Source organism: Falco rusticolus, chromosome 3 (genome assembly GCF_015220075.1).
Source record: "Falco rusticolus isolate bFalRus1 chromosome 3, bFalRus1.pri, whole genome shotgun sequence".
NCBI lineage: Eukaryota > Metazoa > Chordata > Aves > Falconiformes > Falconidae > Falco > Falco rusticolus.
The window spans coordinates 102,397,867-102,415,759 of record NC_051189.1 but is presented as its reverse complement, the minus strand read 5'-3'; the positions used below and the strand labels follow the sequence as shown (position 1 = coordinate 102,415,759).

General features: G+C 44.5%; 2 protein-coding genes across 4 annotated transcripts; one reads left to right on the top strand and one right to left on the bottom strand.

Moving 5' to 3' along the window:
- Window positions 1–220: 220 nt before the first annotated feature.
- Window positions 221–7,619, bottom strand: LOC119144764 (probable 2-ketogluconate reductase). 2 transcript variants are annotated; one of them, XM_037380523.1, is made up of 7 exons: window positions 7,508–7,619; window positions 6,802–7,046; window positions 4,197–4,581; window positions 2,766–2,937; window positions 1,767–1,945; window positions 937–1,033; window positions 221–531 (listed from the first exon to the last, which is right to left on the bottom strand). In XM_037380523.1, the coding sequence occupies exons 2-7, from the start codon at window positions 7,000–7,002 to the stop codon at window positions 375–377; spliced, it is 1,191 nt and encodes a 396-aa protein (XP_037236420.1). In that variant the 5' UTR covers window positions 7,003–7,046; window positions 7,508–7,619; the 3' UTR covers window positions 221–374. The 2 variants fall into 2 exon arrangements, with proteins under 2 accessions (XP_037236420.1, XP_037236421.1); XM_037380524.1 differs by lacking the exon at window positions 6,802–7,046 and having other exon boundaries at window positions 7,508–7,615.
- Window positions 7,620–8,815: 1,196 nt separating this feature from the next.
- On the top strand, window positions 8,816–17,276 carry TXNL4A (thioredoxin like 4A). 2 transcript variants are annotated; one of them, XM_037380525.1, is made up of 4 exons: window positions 8,816–8,913; window positions 9,098–9,271; window positions 16,174–16,277; window positions 16,989–17,270. In XM_037380525.1, exons 2-4 carry the CDS (start codon window positions 9,119–9,121, stop codon window positions 17,158–17,160), a joined length of 429 nt encoding a protein of 142 aa, XP_037236422.1. In that variant the 5' UTR covers window positions 8,816–8,913; window positions 9,098–9,118; the 3' UTR covers window positions 17,161–17,270. The 2 variants fall into 2 exon arrangements, with proteins under 2 accessions (XP_037236422.1, XP_037236423.1); XM_037380526.1 differs by lacking the exon at window positions 8,816–8,913 and adding an exon at window positions 10,401–10,478 and having other exon boundaries at window positions 9,157–9,271; window positions 16,989–17,276.
- The last annotated feature ends 617 nt before the right edge of the window (window positions 17,277–17,893 follow it).

Here is a 17,893-nt window from a genome sequence, read left to right as displayed (position 1 = left end):
TGTGCCAACAGGCCGTGGCTGTAACAAGCTACAGCTGCTGGGAAAGCAGGTGCAGGGCCAAGCAAGATAGGGACCGGTATGGGAAAATAGGGAGTAACAAACTACAAGGCTGAAGCACAGCAACACAATTAGCTACATGGATAGAATGCTTATTTTAGTCATGATAATTAGGGGTGTGAGAACCATGCGCGTTGAGAGACTACTAACCAATTATATTTCTGCTTTACGAATATGCATGTGTATCGGTTCTATATAAGTAGTGTTAGAAACTAATAAAGTTGAGCAAGATGCATAACTCATATTGAGCGTCTTCTTGACTCCGGTGAGCCCTTCTTCCAACACACACGAGGTTCAGCGATGCCACCTGGCACGCATCATTTGGGACACACTTCACTTGGGATGGGTTGGCCATTGAGAACAGCCAGCATATTTGCTATCGCTTCTTCCGCCATCATACGGATAGCTTGGACTGTTGCAGTTCCAATGTGAGGGGTTATGATGATGTTATTTAATTTTAATAAAGGATGATCTCTGTAAGAAACAGAAAGAACAGCATGTATTACACGAATTTACTCTGCAGCTATCAATGCTAGTTGTTAAGAACTGAACCTCAGGAAACAGCAGTGGCATGTTGAGATAAAAGGGCCACAAGCACAGAACCAGCAGAGCTGTAGGGAGCTGGCTTAACCATTTCTTCTTCCCCTCTACCCGTCTCACTGCCCTGCCTGTCCATTAGGCTGGCAAGGAACTGACAGAGGTGGGAAAGGCGAACAGTTTGGCATTTACTTATGATTATGCAAGACAGGCTGAGGGTTTGCCCTTAAACAGTGGACTTAAACAGAGAGACTCCCTGGAGAAATCAAGATTATGAGCACACTTCTGCACACAGTTTAAAACCTTTCAGATTAATAGAATGGAAAACAGGTTTTTCTTTACCTTGGCAGAGGCTCAGGGTATGTCACATCCAGAGCGGCAGCCCTAATAACTTTATTGCAGAGAGCTTCCACCAACGCATCTTGATCAATAACGGCACCTGCAGAGAAATGAAAACGTGCTGTGGTGATGAGTTAATGAACACATTTTTACCTGGGAGTAGGGAAAGGTCTCAAGGGTCTAGCGAGAACAGTTAACAGGATCTCTGTCTTGTTAGGAAATAGGATGTCTTCCCAATAACCGTTTACCAAACAAAGAAGAGATTTTATTGGCTAATCTTTCATTAGAGGAGGATTATGGTCCACTGCATAAGGCTTTTTCTGGGATGTGTCCGGTTTCAGTCTTTTCCTCATTTTGACAATGATTTCCTGTACTATTACAGGCAAATAATTTAATCTCTTCAAACTTTCTGCTCATTCATCTCTGCTTTGTTTACTGAAACTATGATCTCTCTCATATGCTTGTTCAGTGCCAACAGATCTATAATCGCATGGGAGGTTTATTTTCTATATAGCTGTTCCAAATGAAACTTAGTTTTTTCCCTGTACCCCATCAGTGATGATAAACCTTTCAATTATTTCCACTGAATAAAGCTGTCTCTAGGATAAGGCTAAAGAGAACAGAACACCTGCTGAGCATCCCTAAATTCCATAGGACCTTTGAACACAGAGCATCTGACCTTGATAAATCATTCATTTCTAGACTGTCAGCTGCTTCATGACTCAAACAACACAGCGACATCACAGACAGGCTGGAGGGGGGAATGTCAACATAGTCAGACAAAACACAGTCTTAACTGCAGAGCCATAAACACCGCTTTTGGATCATCCTACCTCGGCTGATGTTTATAAGAGTAGCTGTGCGTTTCATCAGCCCCAGCTCCTTTTTTCCTATCAGTTTGTGAGTCTCAGGAGTCAGGTTCACAATCAACATAACAAAGTCAGCTTGCTGCAGCAAGTCTTCCATCTTCTCACAGTAGTGGGCACCAACTGCCTCTTCCTCCTCCTGGCTCCTGAAGGAAAAATATGCACACACCCAAACTGACACAACTATTTCTCACTGGTGTTAACAATCAATCAGCTCTAGGAGAGATCTGGAACAGCGCAGAGATCACGAGGTTTGAGGCCAAGGTAAAGGAAAAGACATTGACAGGTACAGAAGGTGGAAAGGAGGCAGGAAGGATGTGGGCTAGAGGGAGCAAGAGCTAGAGCACTGGTGGGATGCTGAAGGAGTGATGTATGTGTGAAAGCAAAGCACGCAGGCAATATTAGGAGGTTGTTGATGCAGTCAGACCCCGCTCTTCTCTCCTGCCTCTATGCCAATCCCTGTAGAGTCTCTCCTTGTGTGACATGCGCCTTAGGACTTGGGAGTGGAAAACGGATGAAGGGCAAGTGAAGTCCAAAAGGAATGGAACTATGAAGCTAAGAGAAGTGAAGATCCTTGTCACTAATGCCGGTGTGATGAGCGATCTGGCTGGGCTAAGGAGAGTGGTGGCCAGCTGGGTGGCTCAGGGGTGCTGCCAGAAGCCAGAAGAAGAGTCTGGCAGGACAGAGGACATAACAAGGGCACAAGGCATGGTTTGCTTGGGCAACATCTTCAGGAAGGTTACACAGCCCTTATTCCAACGGGCTAGTAGCTAACCAGGGTGGAGCGAGCGCAGGAGGTGAGGGGGAGTTGCTTCCCGAGGAGCCAAAGGGAGGAAGTGGCGGCATGCTGGTGCTCCTCATGCTGCTGACAACTGTCACAAGTGCCTAGGAGGACCAGGGATGCAGAGCAGAGCCATGGTTTCCCTCACTGCCCCATAACTACATGCAGAAACCAGATGTTTTTACCTCTGGTGCCTGTTATGGTACAGGATCCTCATGTCGAAGGCTCTGGCCCTCTGAGCCACTTTGTACCCAATGCTGCCCATCCCAATGATGCCAAGCGTCGCTCTGGTTACTTCCACTCCCAGCCAGTCAACAGCAAAACACTTTGTGTCTGGAGAGACGGCCACCTGGCAGCCTGGATGTAAACACATGCTAAATGGGTACAAACCAACCATACGCGTAGGTTTGGGGGAAAGATGAAGTTTCTCACCACCACAGCAGCAGGGCTCTGTCTGGAGCACCCCTTGCAAAACATCCTTGCCAGTTCTGACTGGTTTACGGAAAAGCCTGGACATTGCTATTCCCTGCAGCCAGGGCTGGAGCCAGTAACACAGCCACAGTGGGGTCCCTGGTGGGTGCTGTACTGGGAGGAATGGCTCCTCATGCAATTCACTCTTCTGTGGCTGAAGGATCTTCTTGGAAGCCAAATAATATCTTCTTTGACACTTACCACCTGTCAGGCACTGACCCCACTTTTTTTTAGCTGGGGTAAATCTCACCATTTCTCTCTTCAGTCACAGCCCGAAGCAGCCCCACTGCTTGAGTGGGGGTGAAGGCTGCAAATTCCAGCTCAGCCAGGGATCTCTATAAGCTTTTCTACAAAGAACCTGAGGTCCAGCAAGATGCAATAGTGAGAAAATATCACGGGAAAAGAGGTGTTATTTCATGGTCAGGGGTGAAGCAGCCGTGGCAGAAAGACTATGAGTCCCTGAAGACAGAGGCAACCTCTTGTGATAGTCTCTACTGACACCTTCCTTACCCTGCAAGGCACTCGCACAGCAAGGGCATGTGGGGAAAGGGCCTGCCTTTGACAAGGACTAACGGTGGTACTCTTTGGAATAACTTTGCCAGAAGGATTAGCAGCTATTTCAATAATAATGCTAATGCTTTTCTGGAAATACAACCCATTGGTTTAGACAAACTGTTCATAGAAGCAGGAAAATAATGAAGAGTTATACCAGTTACTGCTTTAGAGATGGGGACATGACCATTAATGCTTTGAACCCCCCCATAGCTCTTAATGCTTGTTCCGTGGGGAAATGGAGAAGTGGTGACAGTTGATTTGGATGCATTTTGTATTCAGTTTTTACAGCTATAAACTGTAAAAACCCACCCAGTGAACACCCAGAGGAGAATTAAGCCCCAAACATTATTCCAAACAGGATGTCACAAGTGACTTTAAAATGCATAATTGAGACAAAGCCCTTACTCTCGTCACCATTGCCTTAAAAAGAAGTGGGACACAGGAGTAGAGGCCTCTGAAAACGGAGTCCTCAGACATTTTTTCCCCTGTATAAGCATCCCAAATATTGATTCTAAAAGATCATCTGTATCGTAGCAAAAGTGAGACATGTTAAAGAAGTAGCTAAGAGCCAGGAAAATTTAAAACCTTACCTTCCACTAGCCTTCTGGCAGAGGCCAGCATCAAGGCCATTCCTATGTCTGCTGTTGAGTCCGCCACGGCATGTGGGGTGTTGGTCACTTTTACACCAAACTCAGAAATCATTTTCACGTCTAAGTGATCAACTCCAACCCCAGAGTTTCCAATTACTTTTAAATTAGGCAGGCTTTCTAGGAGCTCCCGGTCAATAGTTGGTCTGCATTCAAACACGAAAACAGATTGGATTTTTTTGCTCATTTCTTTTTTGTGTTCAAGAAATTCCTTCATGGTGATAAGGTGAAAGTGTTTCTTCAAAAGTGCTGCAAGGTTTTCCAACACACCATGAGTTCCTCCTATATCCAGAATCAAAATGCCCGGCAACTCTGTTTCTGCCATGACCTGCAACAGGGGAATAGAAGAAAGACTCCTTTGTGCAGGAGAACACCCTTAAAGGAGCAATGCTGTGGTGGTCATTTAAATTCACATCTGTAAAGTAGGGAACTGTTGGAACTCAGTACTGCTTTTAATGATACAGAATAAATCCAGTCACTTGGTACTTGTGTGGTACCTTAGACAACTTCCCAGTATTTTCACTGAGTGCTGATTTAGACTGTAACACTAAGGAATATCTACCTATGTAGATCTAAATCCAGTCTTATGAGGTGGTGTTCTCAAATAGTTTCATTTCAGTCCTGAAGCAATACTGATTTCATACAGATCTGTTAGCTTCTCAACCTTACTCACAAATTCATTTCTGCAAGCAGTGCCATGAAACACAGGCTGCTAGAAAGTTACTCCAAGTTTCTTGCGTATTGATTATGGCTGGAGAAGCTGCAGGTAGCGGCGCAGGGAGGCACTGAGGCTCAGACGGGTCTGACAAACACCTGTCAGGAATGGTTCAGGTCTAACGAATTTGCACGATTAAGGGCCATCCTTGGGCAGCTGCCACACTGCTCGCCTTCAGCGTTTCAAACATCCAGACCTGTGCCTGAACTTACCTCCTGCAAGATTTAGCACACCCATGCCCACATGCTGAACCAGTGGGGAAGAGCACCGAGAAGATACTGCAAACCCCACTGACAATACAGACCTTCACACTGGAACTTCTCTGCCCAGAGAGTTTTGAGCCCAGTCCTCTACAACACCCGTGCACACAAACTGTATCCTGCAGCAAGACAGGGGCTGCGCAGGTGGCCACACACCTAACCAGAGGCAGCCCTTACTGACAAAAATGGCAGCTGAAGGTTTGCTGCCTGCCTTAAAAACAGTCATGTCTAATGTCCTACAGTTGTTTCCTGTGCTCCATTCGCTTCAGGTCTCTGTCCCATACTGTGCCCTAGACCTGCGTCCAGGAAACCTGTGTTGTGCTAACTGAACCTGAACAGTTTCCCACGGCAGTGTGCTGATCTGTTCTGGGCACACAGGGCTGGGCAGAAGTTTTCTGGTTCTTCAGTCCTCTCACACAAGCCTTCAGCCAGTAACCAGGATTCAAACCTGTCCCAAAAAAGGTGTCAATACAGTTGGAAGTTTCTCTCAAACTATATTTAGCCTTGTCCTGAGCAAACTCGGGCTTATCCCAACTGGGTCTATTAAATGCTTACAATCTAGACACCAGTAATACTGCTTTGTCCTGGCCTTGACCAGCATTTCTGCCTCAGTTCCACTCTGCTGCAGTACATGGGCTAGAAGGAGCCTCCGTGTTAGGACAGGTCTGCAGTTCACCACAAACAGTGTCTCTGATAACATGAACCAGTTCTGAGCAGCAGCAAACAAAGCTATGAGATGAACAGTGCAACCATATTGCAAAGGCATACCAAGTTCTTAAATATATCTAAGGTATTTCTTGCCAGCTGAGGTATTTTGAAGCCTGCCAGCCCCACATGGTTGTGAAAATTGTGCAAAGTTCCCAGCTGTAGTCTGTAAATTTCTTATGTGTATCACACAACATGACCTTAGAAAGATAAACTAGATTCATCCTCCAGAATGAATGACGCATAGAATAAATAAAAGACAAGACTTGATGTACTATGATGATCTTGTCCATCTTCTTGATGATCACACCTTGATGCTCCTGCAGCAACTTATTTAGACTGGATGGCAACTAAACCTTCTGTTGTTAAGTGACAGAAAACAGCACTAAATATGATCAATGGACTGGCAGATGCCAGTAAGGTAGCACTGTCTGACACCACTTGCTTTTATCACCGCTTCCTCCTCCATTACAATACACCACTCACAAAGGTAAGAGTCTGACCCGCATTCATTTTAGAAGCGCTTCCTAAACTTCATAAGCAGAAAGGTGATCCATGAGGAAGCAGTGCAGTGCAGCGAGAGCTGGTTTAGCTTTAAACAAACCAGCTGGTGTGCTAGAAACAGGCTAGTTGCAAGTAATTCATCTTTTCATTAGCAGGGACCTGCTGAGTCCACCACAATTTCAGCCACATTTGATACACGTGTGAACACTGGTTCATGCAATAGAAAAGTGCCAGGCTGCAGCTTTGGTTCCAGAACTAGGCTTCTGCAAGCACCAGGTACAATCTCAAAAAATTATACCGACAGTAGTGAACTAAAACACTTAAAGGAACCTGGCAGAGGGAAGGGGGCTCTCCAGATACCAACCTTGGCCTGAGTAGCACTAATTGTTCGTCTTCCAGCATTACATGGGCATATCTTGCATCTCTGTCTGTAATTTGCAATCCTTCCATGACAGTGAAGTCCATGTGAAGCAATAGCTGGATGAGTAAGCTTATAAGCCAAATTTGACTGGCCAGAGATCAAGGGAATCGGTTTTAACAGACTGAATGCTTTGCTCCTTAACATAATTCAGTTATCAGATGTCTTGTCCAGTGTGCTAAATGTAACACCTGTTAAGGACACGACAGTTTTGGTTTTGGACCAGTATCAGCTGCAGTATCACTAACTCTCTTTTTTAAAGCTGTCTCTCCTCACGTTTTCTATTTACATAAGATTATCTGCTTCCATGTATGTGTATCTCTATAATCATACATTACACATTGATAAAACATATATGTATTAAGTTCTGGCCCTTACATTGCAAAGAAAACTTTGAAAATATGACTTGAATTAAGAGAAATGGCACACAAAAAGGACTGCATTAAGGATGAACTCCAGTGCTAACTGGTGCTGGCCTTTCCCCTGTGGTGTTTGACTCACTGCTCGCAGACGGGCGGGCGGGCGCTGCAGTATCACTTTGGGCTTCTTCGCCAGACCAGAGCAAAATAAACCTACATAGCTTGTCCTAGCTCTGCTTTAAACGCAGAATAGATCCCTCCCAACAACTTCTGTATAGAAGAGAACGGATTACCTGAGTATCAGCCAACGGATCGAGCAGGGCTGCTTCCTGACTATCGCTTTCGGTTTCCGCCCCATCCCGACCCCGGGGCAGCCGGGGCTCAGCGTCCCCGCCCCGCAGCTCTGCTGAGCCCCGCCGCTCCCCTGAGGCCCGCCGGGCGGCCGGGCCGGGGGCTGCCGGGGCGCTGGACCGGGCCGGGGGCTCTCAGCGGGTCTCGGGCCGAGCTGCGGCTGGCGGGCGCGGCGCTGCCTCTGCCCTCCCGTCCCCGGCCCCGAGCTCTCTGGAGGGGGAAGCGCAGGGCGAGGACGGGCCTGGACGGTTCTTGCGGAGCTCCGGAGCACAGCGGTTTGGTACAAATTCACGCTGCGGTCCCAGGACTGTTCCCGCAGCCCCAGCTCGAGCTTGCCTGGATTTTTTGTCGCGGAAAATATGCTTTTCTCGCAGTCGGCTGCAAGCTAACCGTTTAAATGAGCGCGGTGCAGGGTAACATAGATGCCTCTCAGGAAGCAGAAACTGGCCTGGGCCGCCCCACCTCGATGGCCAGCTCGATCCTGAACCCGAGGGCTGCACGGCCCGGTGTCCCCGCTGATGGTTTAAGTTGCGGCGGCCGCCAGGCGCGCTCGGGCCGAGCGAGCGTCACGAGCAGCTGGCGCCGCCGGGGGCCGGGCTCGCTCCGGGCGCGCCAGGGACAGCGCGGGGGACGCCAGCGGGGCGGCAGGCTGGTGCCCGTTGGGCGGGGGCAGGTGCGGGCAGGGTCCCCCACAGCCGGGCGGTGCGGGGGGCTCGCTCCGCCGCTCCACCTCCTCCCCAGGTCCGTGGGAGCACGGGGCGCTCGGCAAGGCCCGCGGAGCGGCCGGCGGCGCGGCTCAGGGGGCCGGGCTGCGGCGGCCGCTGTCTCACTGGCACCCGGCAGCACCCCCCACCGGGCCGGCTCCGCGGCCCCTTGCCCGGCCTGGCACAAGCCGCCCGCCCGTTTGGGTGCGCCCAGGGCCATGGCCCCGGAGCCGGGCCCGCCAGGCTGGGGCTGGCGTCGCAGCGCAGGGCATGGGGGTATGGAGGCCCACGAGCGTATCCCCCCTCTGCCCGGCCCCAGGCACGGCTGCGCGGCGCTGGCAGCACTGCGGGCCCCGCCGTGTCACTGCCGCGGCGACGAACGAGGGCGGCAGCGACCCCCTACCTCGGCCCCCCGCCCCCTTGGTACGCTCCGAGCCGCTCCGCCCCTCCCCGCCCGTCTTCACACTTGGTGCGGCCTAAGCCGCCTCCCCTGCCCCCTCGGCGCCCGGCCCCGCCCACTGAGGGGAGCCCCGCCCCGTCGCAGGGCGGAAGCGTCTTCCCGCCGGAAGCGCGTTTTCGCACTTCCGCTTCTTCCCGCGCGGCGCTGAGCTGCCCCGTTTCACTGAGAGGAGGACGCCCACGGGGTGCGGCGGGATGGGATGGGGCCGGGGTGCTCGGGGGGGGGGGGTGCGGCGGGGGGGGGGGGTGCGGCGGGCGGGGCGGCGGCACGGCTGTGCCGGGCCTCGGAGGGGGGGGGGGGGGGCTGGCGGCGCGGTGCGAGGCCGAGGCCAGGCCGTCAGCCCCCGGGTGGTTGCTGTCGCCCCGCAGGCCCGCCGCCAACCCGCCAGGATGTCGTACATGCTGCCGCACCTGCACAATGGCTGGCAGGTGGACCAGGCCATCCTCTCGGAAGAGGACCGGGTGGTGGTCATCCGCTTCGGGCACGACTGGGACCCGACCTGCATGAAGATGGATGAGGTGTTGTACAGCATTGCTGAGAAGGTGAGCGAGCTGGGAGGTGAGGCCGCCACATTCTGCGCTGTGTTTCAGGTGGTTCACAGGAAGCCTGAGGCAGGCTGTAGCGCGGTTTCAGGGGAGGGATCCTCACTTTAGAAGGCAGCTAGAAAGTCACTTGGTTTGCTTTCATGAGTGTCTCCTAAAGTCAGTGACTACCCTGACGTTTGTAGTTAAATAGGGTGAAAAAACCGTTGCAAATTCTAAAATCAAAATCGTTGCTTGTTAATAATCTGTCATTTAGTGAATGTCAGCATTCAAGCAGAAGCAAGGGCTCAGTCATAGGACTGCCGTGGCTATAGGTAATGTAGCACTGTCTCTTTGCAATAAGAATGTATAGTAGCTTCAGATTGCCATTTAATTAACTTGAAAAGTTACTTTCTTTCTGACTCTTAAAAATGGCGAGATTCTAAAATGTACAGGATGGTGTTGAGTAATCTATTGATGATATTATTCATGGAGGCAGATGGCATTCCATTGAGTTCTGTGGGCTGAATTAAATTCTAGGAGCCAAACTCTGAAGCTGTTTTCAGATGGAAACTGAATGCCTGCTGACAGCTGGTCACTCACTTAAGATAGATGCTGAAGAAAAATTGGATTGCTAACGTACACAGTCAGCTATAATTTACCTTTGATGTATTTGGTAAGGGCTTTGCATGGTGGTAGATGTAGAAAATTGACAGCTCTTCCTTAACTGTGCCATATAGAAAATGAAGTAAAATCTGAACCAGAAGTGCTAACTTGGGTAGGAAAAGGACTCTGCTATCTTCATGTAAAATGGTGTGCATGCTGTGTAACTTGATGCCAAATTCTTATGGCGTACTCATTTCTCTTTTAATGTTATTTTTAAATAAATGAGCTTCAGCCTCAAAGATCCCTACAGTGGAAGATGTATACCTATAGCCAAATGTTGAGGCATAATAGAAAACAGTAAGGAGTTGTGATGTGGTTAAATTTAGTTGTTTTGTGTTTAACGCGGTGGGAGTGTCTTGTGCTCAGATACTGTTAGTATCTGCTTTTGGCAGGATGCTCGGCAATTTGGCAGACATTGGCAGTTAGGGGTGACTGGGGGAAGAAAGAACAATATAACTTCTTATTTAAAAATCTCCCTCTGCAGAAATGGCAAATTAAAGGGGGAGATCCTTCCTCATCCTCTTGCTTACAAGCCATGTTTGGATCTCTGCTGTTTTAAAGAGTGAGTAAAAGTTCCAATTGTACAGGTGTTTATACTAGAGAATAATACAGAATGTTAATGTGCTGTAATTGCTGGCCACATTTGAAGAAAATGTAGCCATATTTTACATTTGTTACCATGGTGCAATATTTTTCAGTTTGCAGCATATTTTTGGGTAGCAGTAATATTTATCTGTACTTTATAATAGGAAACAGGATTTTTTCAGTTCGAATCTTTTGGGAGAAGAAAAACTAGAACACTATATGAAAATACAAAGCAGATTATTTTCACTGAAATGTACCCCACTTCCAGTTGACTGTTTTGGTTTTTTTTTTAATTTTGTCCACCCCCAGTGTTACATGGAAAAGAAGCAAGGTTTCCCTGAGTTTCAAACAAATGATAAGTGTAAGATGTTAGGGTTTTGCTCTGTCAGGGTTTCAACCAAACGTGTAAGAACTAAGTTTCACAAAATTCCTCTGGAATACCTTTTTTAAAATGCACTTTTTTTAAAAAAGGACTCAGTTATAAAAACCCATCCCCTGAAACACAGGGCTTTGGCTGCTGAATTATTTTTAATACCCTCTTTTTAAGAACTCTTTAAAACCCATGATTTACCTGGGACTAATACTGTAAATCTGATAACCTTTTGTGAGACCAGGTCACTGTAACAAATAGGTTGTATTGGGTCAATGTGGGTTTAGGGAGGATTGCTCAAACTACTTATGTTTATTTAACCGTTATGGGAAGTGTGGGTAGCTGTGGATTTTGCTCAGACATTAGTTGTGCCTCTGCCTTTCTATTAAGATTCCTTGAAAAGTCAGAGAGAAAAAGAAACGGGGCAGGGGAAGGGGGAAGTATAAAAACCCCTATTGTATTGGTATTATAGTTACTGCTGTAAGTTGAGCAAAGCTAATCCATTTACTCATGTCTAGTTTTCAAAATTATTAGCTGTAAGCATTGCTCTCAGCAGTATACTGTCTTTCTCTTTTCCTCTGGAAACTTATCACCTTAATTTACAGCATAATTAGCAAGAAAACAAATTGAAGTAAGTGTTGACAGTACAGACTTGCAAGTTTGTACTAACTGCATTTGCAGCCTCTTTCAGTTCAGTAATGCAAGTCTGCTAGCCACCTTCAACTTGAAAAATTTGTTGCAAAAGCTAGTCTCAGTTTCTGTGTGTTTTTTTCCTATGAGTTCCCTGTCCATAAAGACAGCTAAGCATTAAAAACATTGTCTAGAAACTGGTTAGGAAGATAAGGTGGAATCTTGGATCTGGTCTCAGATTTCTTAGGTATTTGCTATATTCACTTTGGGCCACAAAGTAACAAATGGCTGTGAGATTTGCTTCCTGAAGGGAAGAAAAAAAAAAAAAAAGTATTATCCCTAGCAAAATGTAAGAAATGTCACGATTGTTGCCATTCTTCCTAGTCATTGATGATAATGCTTTGGCAATCTTGTGTTGTAGAAATACATTAATTTTTATTTTTTTTTACGTTGTTAATGGAGAAAGTCAGGAGGGAGAACTTCAGAGGACAAATGAGATTTATTTCACCTGGCATGCGTTTTTTCCTACATCTGTGTTTCCTGAGTACCATCTAAGTGGGTAGTCTTGATCAAGATAGAATACAGAATCTGTACCTAATGTTAAGGAGCCCTGTAGATTTATAGTGCTTTATAGTCTTGAGCCATTCTGTTTAAAGATTTAATAGGAGTCCACCCGAGCAGTTATGGTTTTGTGAAATACTAAAATAGCCTGTAACTGTGGCTAGGCAATAATGTACTTTTGGGTTTTGTACATGTGCATTGAAGAATGTAGACTAATCTGCGGAGCTACAGTAATTAAGGAAAAAAAACCCAACCCACAACCAAAATTGAAGCCCAACCCATGAAAGTAAGTCTGATAACAGTTTGAATCCATGCTGTTGTTTGACTCCTAGTTTCCTACTCCATCCTGTCCCCATGGACAGCAGCTACAATGGCCTGGTAGGGCAGAGCAAGTTTTGAATTGAAGGTGGAAAAAGGAAGTCAGAGTGTCAGAAATAAATAAGTTCAAAAGTTAATATCTATTTTGGTTTTCTGCTGAAAATGTTTTTATCTTCAGGTGCTGAACAAGTGTGGAGCTGTCCAAAAGGAGATCTATTGCTAGAGTTGGATGGGTTTTGTTTGGGGGTTTTTTGGTTTTGGTTTGGTTTTTTGGTTTTGTCTTTTTGTTTGTTTGTTTTCAGAAAGCAGCTGATTTACTAAAATACAGTAAATTTGTTGCAGTTTGTTATGAGGTAAAGTACTTTCAGAATAAACTTGTGTTATTGTGTCCAGCTTCTAAGGTACTACAAGTTTTTTTGGATATTGTCTGGACAGTGAAATTCTGGGTTACATTAACAACCTCAGTGTAGTCTCAATTGTTAACAACTGCAACTGCTTTTATTTAGTGTGGTTTGCTTACTCAGAGTTACATTGAACTCTTGTTCTGAGGTCTCTGTGCTGTATCCCCAGTTAGCACTCAGAAGTCAGAAAGAGAGCTTCCTAGCCACCACTGCCTTGAAATGGTAGTGAAACTTGTTCTGTATAGGAATGTGGGTTTTGAACTGACAACTCTGTCTGGGGAATGGATTCGTGTCCCAGTGGACAGGGAGAGGTTAAGCTTTGGTTTGTCTCCACAGCCTTACTGGCTCAAGTATAGATCAACTCCTGCATCCATACCAGCCTGAATCCAGAAATACTTTGATTCCTTTTGCTTAAAATGAAGCCTAAGTTAAGGCCTTGTGAATTAACAGCTGGCTGTGTGCAAAGCTGTCTCAGGGGCTGCTCTCTACTGCTGTATCTTGGCTCCAGTATTCTGTCAGAGACATACGTGCTGCTTCAGGCTTTAAAACTGGTCAGTACTGGGCAGAGACATTTAAGTAGTTTGGCAGGGCTTGTCTTGAATTAAAATGCCTCTTGGGGACAAGCCACCCCAGTCTGTCATGGCCAGTAAAAGGTATTATGGCCACTGCAGTGCTTCTGCATCACCCATTCCGTATTTAGCATCTTACCCATGTTTTTATCTAGCTCATTTTTGGGCCTGAATCCCAGTCTCCTGCTGCTACGTGTACTGGGGTGTGGCATGGCAAGGCCCATGTCACAGGCAACCTTGGCAGCTGGTGTCCAAACTCAACCAAACACATCCCTATTCCATGCACTTGTAAACTGAGTGGTTTTGGAGTGGTAATCTTGTCAGATTTGAAATTAAGAAAGGAAGGGGTAAAGAATGAGCCACTTTAAAGTTCTGGATTCAAATTTGAGAGTCTGTAGCTGGCTTTGAGGCCTGATGTAGGCTTCATGCAAGCCTTTGAGCAGGTAACTATCATCAGTTTCAATTCTGTAATGGTAGGAGAGAAGGAAGATGCCGTTAATGTCTGAGATACTTTGATTACAGTGATAACTTGCATATATGCTGTGCCAGGGTGGTTTGAATCCTCTGGTCCTTTTGAGGAAGGTTTATATAATAACTTATTTAAGACTTGGATAGTCTTGTTCTCTTTTCTAAAATTTTAGGCTTTTGGTGTTCATTGTTAGTGACAAGCATTTCTGGTTCTGCAAGAGCTCACTAAATTAAACATATATAATGTAAAACTAACTTTAAAAGTTTTGTTGTTCCAGTACTATGTGGAGTACCCTGTTCCTGGAAATAAAATTTTGGTTTAGCAATGCTTTTGTAGTAGCCTTCTGGTGTAATAACATTGTAGTCTCCTTGGACTAATCTTTCAGTGCACAGAGCAGGTCCTAAGAATGTTGACTTAACGCTTGGTTCAACTTAAAATTATTTTCTAATATCCAAATTAAATAATTGTTCTAAATTTAATTTGTCAGAATTGCCAAATGTATTGTAGAAATTTCCCCACATGGTGAAGCTGTGCTGCTGATGCTGAAAATGCCAGCAGGAGGGAAGAGGAAATGATAGAAGAAAATGAAAATGGCTCTTCAGGTTTTGTTGGTGGTTGTTTTGTTTGTTTGTGTTAAAAAAAAAAAACCACACCGCACCCACCCACCCCCCAAATAAACCCCCCAAACCAGACACAATAACTGTCTTTTGCTTCCTAAGGCTAACCAGGAAGTAACTTCAATCACTTTTCAGCTAAATCGTTGACTCTGAACATCCCATTAGGTTTCTTAGGAATCTTTCATATAAAATTGAAATGGATATGCATGATCACTTTGGAGGCTGTTAGAGTTTGATACTGTGACTTAACTGGGGTTTTCAGGCTTTACCTCTTGCCTGTTTTGGAACATGGCTTAAATATGGGATGTTTTCATTAGATTATTGATAGAGTCTAGGATTATAACTGGCTCCACAAAAGCATAGTAAAAACTATTTAAGTGCTGTTTCACTCCAGAAGAGATCGTACTTTCTTCGCTAATAATACATATTTACATCTTTGGAGTGTGACTTAATTTTTTTTTTTATAATTTAGAAACTGACTTGAAGCAGAAGTCCATCAAAATTTATTTACTGTGTGCTTCTGGGTTTTTTGTAAACAAATGTCTCCATACTTACGTAATGAAAGTACTTGCTAGGATATTTAAGTACAGGGTACACCATATACAATGTTTTTCTGGTACTGTCTAGTCCTGTTGACTAAAATAAAGCATCTTTACATCAAGCAGAAATTATACTTTTCATAGGATTTCCACACATTTGATAGCAGAATTAACAAGTGGGAAGTACTGTGACAAACAGTAAGTTTGTCATAAATCTTAGACCATATGTGTTAACCTCAGACTGGTAATTTTGTGTAGTGAGATAGGAAGGACCAAAATTGTATTTGTGTGTAAGCAAGGATGGGGGGGGCAAGGTTGTGTGCATGGTATAATGAATGAATATTTGGTAAGACACCTTACAGTTAAAGTTTTGTGTAATCTAGATGCCTACTGACCCATATTGTAGTGTCTATGTGTGTTAATTTCTACTGTACATGTATGAGCTATGTTTAGAAACAAAAACCTCCCCTAATTCCACTTAAGGTCAAATGTGCTACATCTAGGAAACAAAAATATGACATGGTTTTCTTTCAGGAATGAAGGCATTAACTATGACATTAAAGGGGAAGAGTTCTTCTGCATTTAACTCCGTTAACTCTGTAAAACAAAAGCTTGTTCTACCAGAATTGCCCAGAGAATAGCTTCTTTTTTTCATTATGAATTAAATTTTTAAGCTTTACACCTCTCAAAAAAGCTATCAGTTTTTATTATTAAATTATCAGTTTTATTTTCATTTAATGAGCTTTGTTAAACAAATTAGATGGAGGGAGGGGGAATGCTTGGAGGCAGACACCAGGGCCTTTCAGGTCATTAATTTGCTGAAGTCTATAAGCAGCTGATGACAGAGGCAAAATGTGTCAGTTTGGCTTGCACTGAGCAGTTACTCCCCTTGTTTAGAGCCGTGCATGTCACTGTGAGGTCCCAGCTGTATATAAAGGGCATTTGTTTCTGTGGGCGCTGATGTAGCATAGTATCTTCCCAGTTAGTACTGGATGTGAAATAGGCATCTTGGCTCTCTTTAAAAATATTTTCCATCTTCATTGGTTGATGTGGTTACTGTTTACTGTGATTTTTTGTCAATATTTTGGAAAATAAATGTTGCAGTAATGAAAGCTTATGTCTTTTAATCAGTAATACAAATAATCAAAGACTTGGTAATATATGTTTCCTTTTATATTTCCTGTTTTCTTCTGTTTAGGTAAAAAACTTTGCTGTTATTTATCTTGTGGATATCACTGAAGTACCAGACTTCAACAAGATGTACGAGTTGTACGATCCTTGTACTGTCATGTTTTTCTTCAGGTACATGGTGGTTCTAGAGTGTAACTCAGTTACTGTTTTCTTTTGTGTGTGTGTCAAGTTCAGTGTCTCAATAGATCATTTCTAAATGCACATTAGCATATTGATGCTGATATTTTAATTATTCTACAAAAGAGTAAACTGATTCAATAGAAAAATAGCTTGTTTTCCATTTAGTCTAGTAATAGTGTTTTGATAATAGAGTACAAATTAGTGATAGTGGAAACTGGTTTTATTATCCATTGTGTTTAGTTTTGAATCTGAAACTCCCTGTATAGAACGCCGTGGTAATATGGCAGTCAAGCTTGTCAGACTTGCTCTAAAGATATACCCAAACTATTAGGGAGTCTTGTGGACCTACAGTGTTTACAGTGATAAGAAAATGTGCTGCTGACAAGTGTGGAACTCTCTCTGGTGTTAGACAGCAGTGGGAAAGAAATACAAACAATGCTGAATATGCCGAAGGATAATTGCACTAAGTAGCAGTCTTGGGGGAGTGTTTGCAATCTTTATTCTAGCTTTAGAAATAGGTAGTCAGATGTCAACTTGAGTGACAGGAGCAGATACGCTCTCTCAGGCTTATTTTGCAAGGCTGTTTGTGTTATAAGGGCTTCTTTTAAGTCCTACAGAGCATTGCTGTGGGGGATATAAAGGTTTGTTTCTGAATTACTATACCATATTAACTAGTCTGGTTTTTTTTCTCTCCCTTTAAAGGAACAAACACATCATGATTGATTTAGGTACAGGTAATAACAACAAGATCAACTGGGCAATGGAAGATAAGCAAGAGATGATTGACATTATAGAAACTGTTTATAGAGGAGCCCGCAAAGGTCGGGGTTTGGTGGTATCGCCAAAAGATTATTCCACAAAATACAGATACTGATATTTCTTTGGGGCTGCCTTTCTGTTTTTTAACCCTACATCCACATAAATCTATTGTTGTGTATGTGTACATATATATATATTAAAAGAAAAAACCTACAAATCCTTCAACTTTGAGCATTTTTTGAATTATTTAAAAAGTTTTAATTCTGTTTGCAAAAGTAGAAGACACAAAGCCTGGAACTGTCTGCCTGCAGTAACACTGTAGGTGAATCTTGGGGGTTTTATTTTTGTATTTTGATGACTTGACTTTGTGCTTTTGGTATTATGTATTTTTGTACACAAAAGGCCTGTTTGCAGAAAAACATATGAAGTATTTTTTTTTTTACTTCTATTATGCAAGTATCTGGGAAAACTATGCTATAGCTTTTTTAAAAGAATAAAGTGAGTTCCACTTACCTTAATTTCCTTTAGCTTGTAGAAGAATGGCTGCAGAAGCATGGCCTTAGAATCTCTGAAGATTGCACAATCCAGGCCTGGTATTAGAATAGGCCTGTAATCAGAATTGTACTGAAGTTGCTGTGCTGAAGTTAACAAGAAAGGTAGCCTTGAGCTATTCTTGAATCCTGAGACCAAGTAATTATGTTGTGCCAACAGGCCGTGGCTGTAACAAGCTACAGCTGCTGGGAAAGCAGGTGCAGGGCCAAGCAAGATAGGGACCGGTATGGGAATATAGGGAGTAACAAACTACAAGGCTGAAGCACAGCAACACAATTAGCTACATGGATAGAATG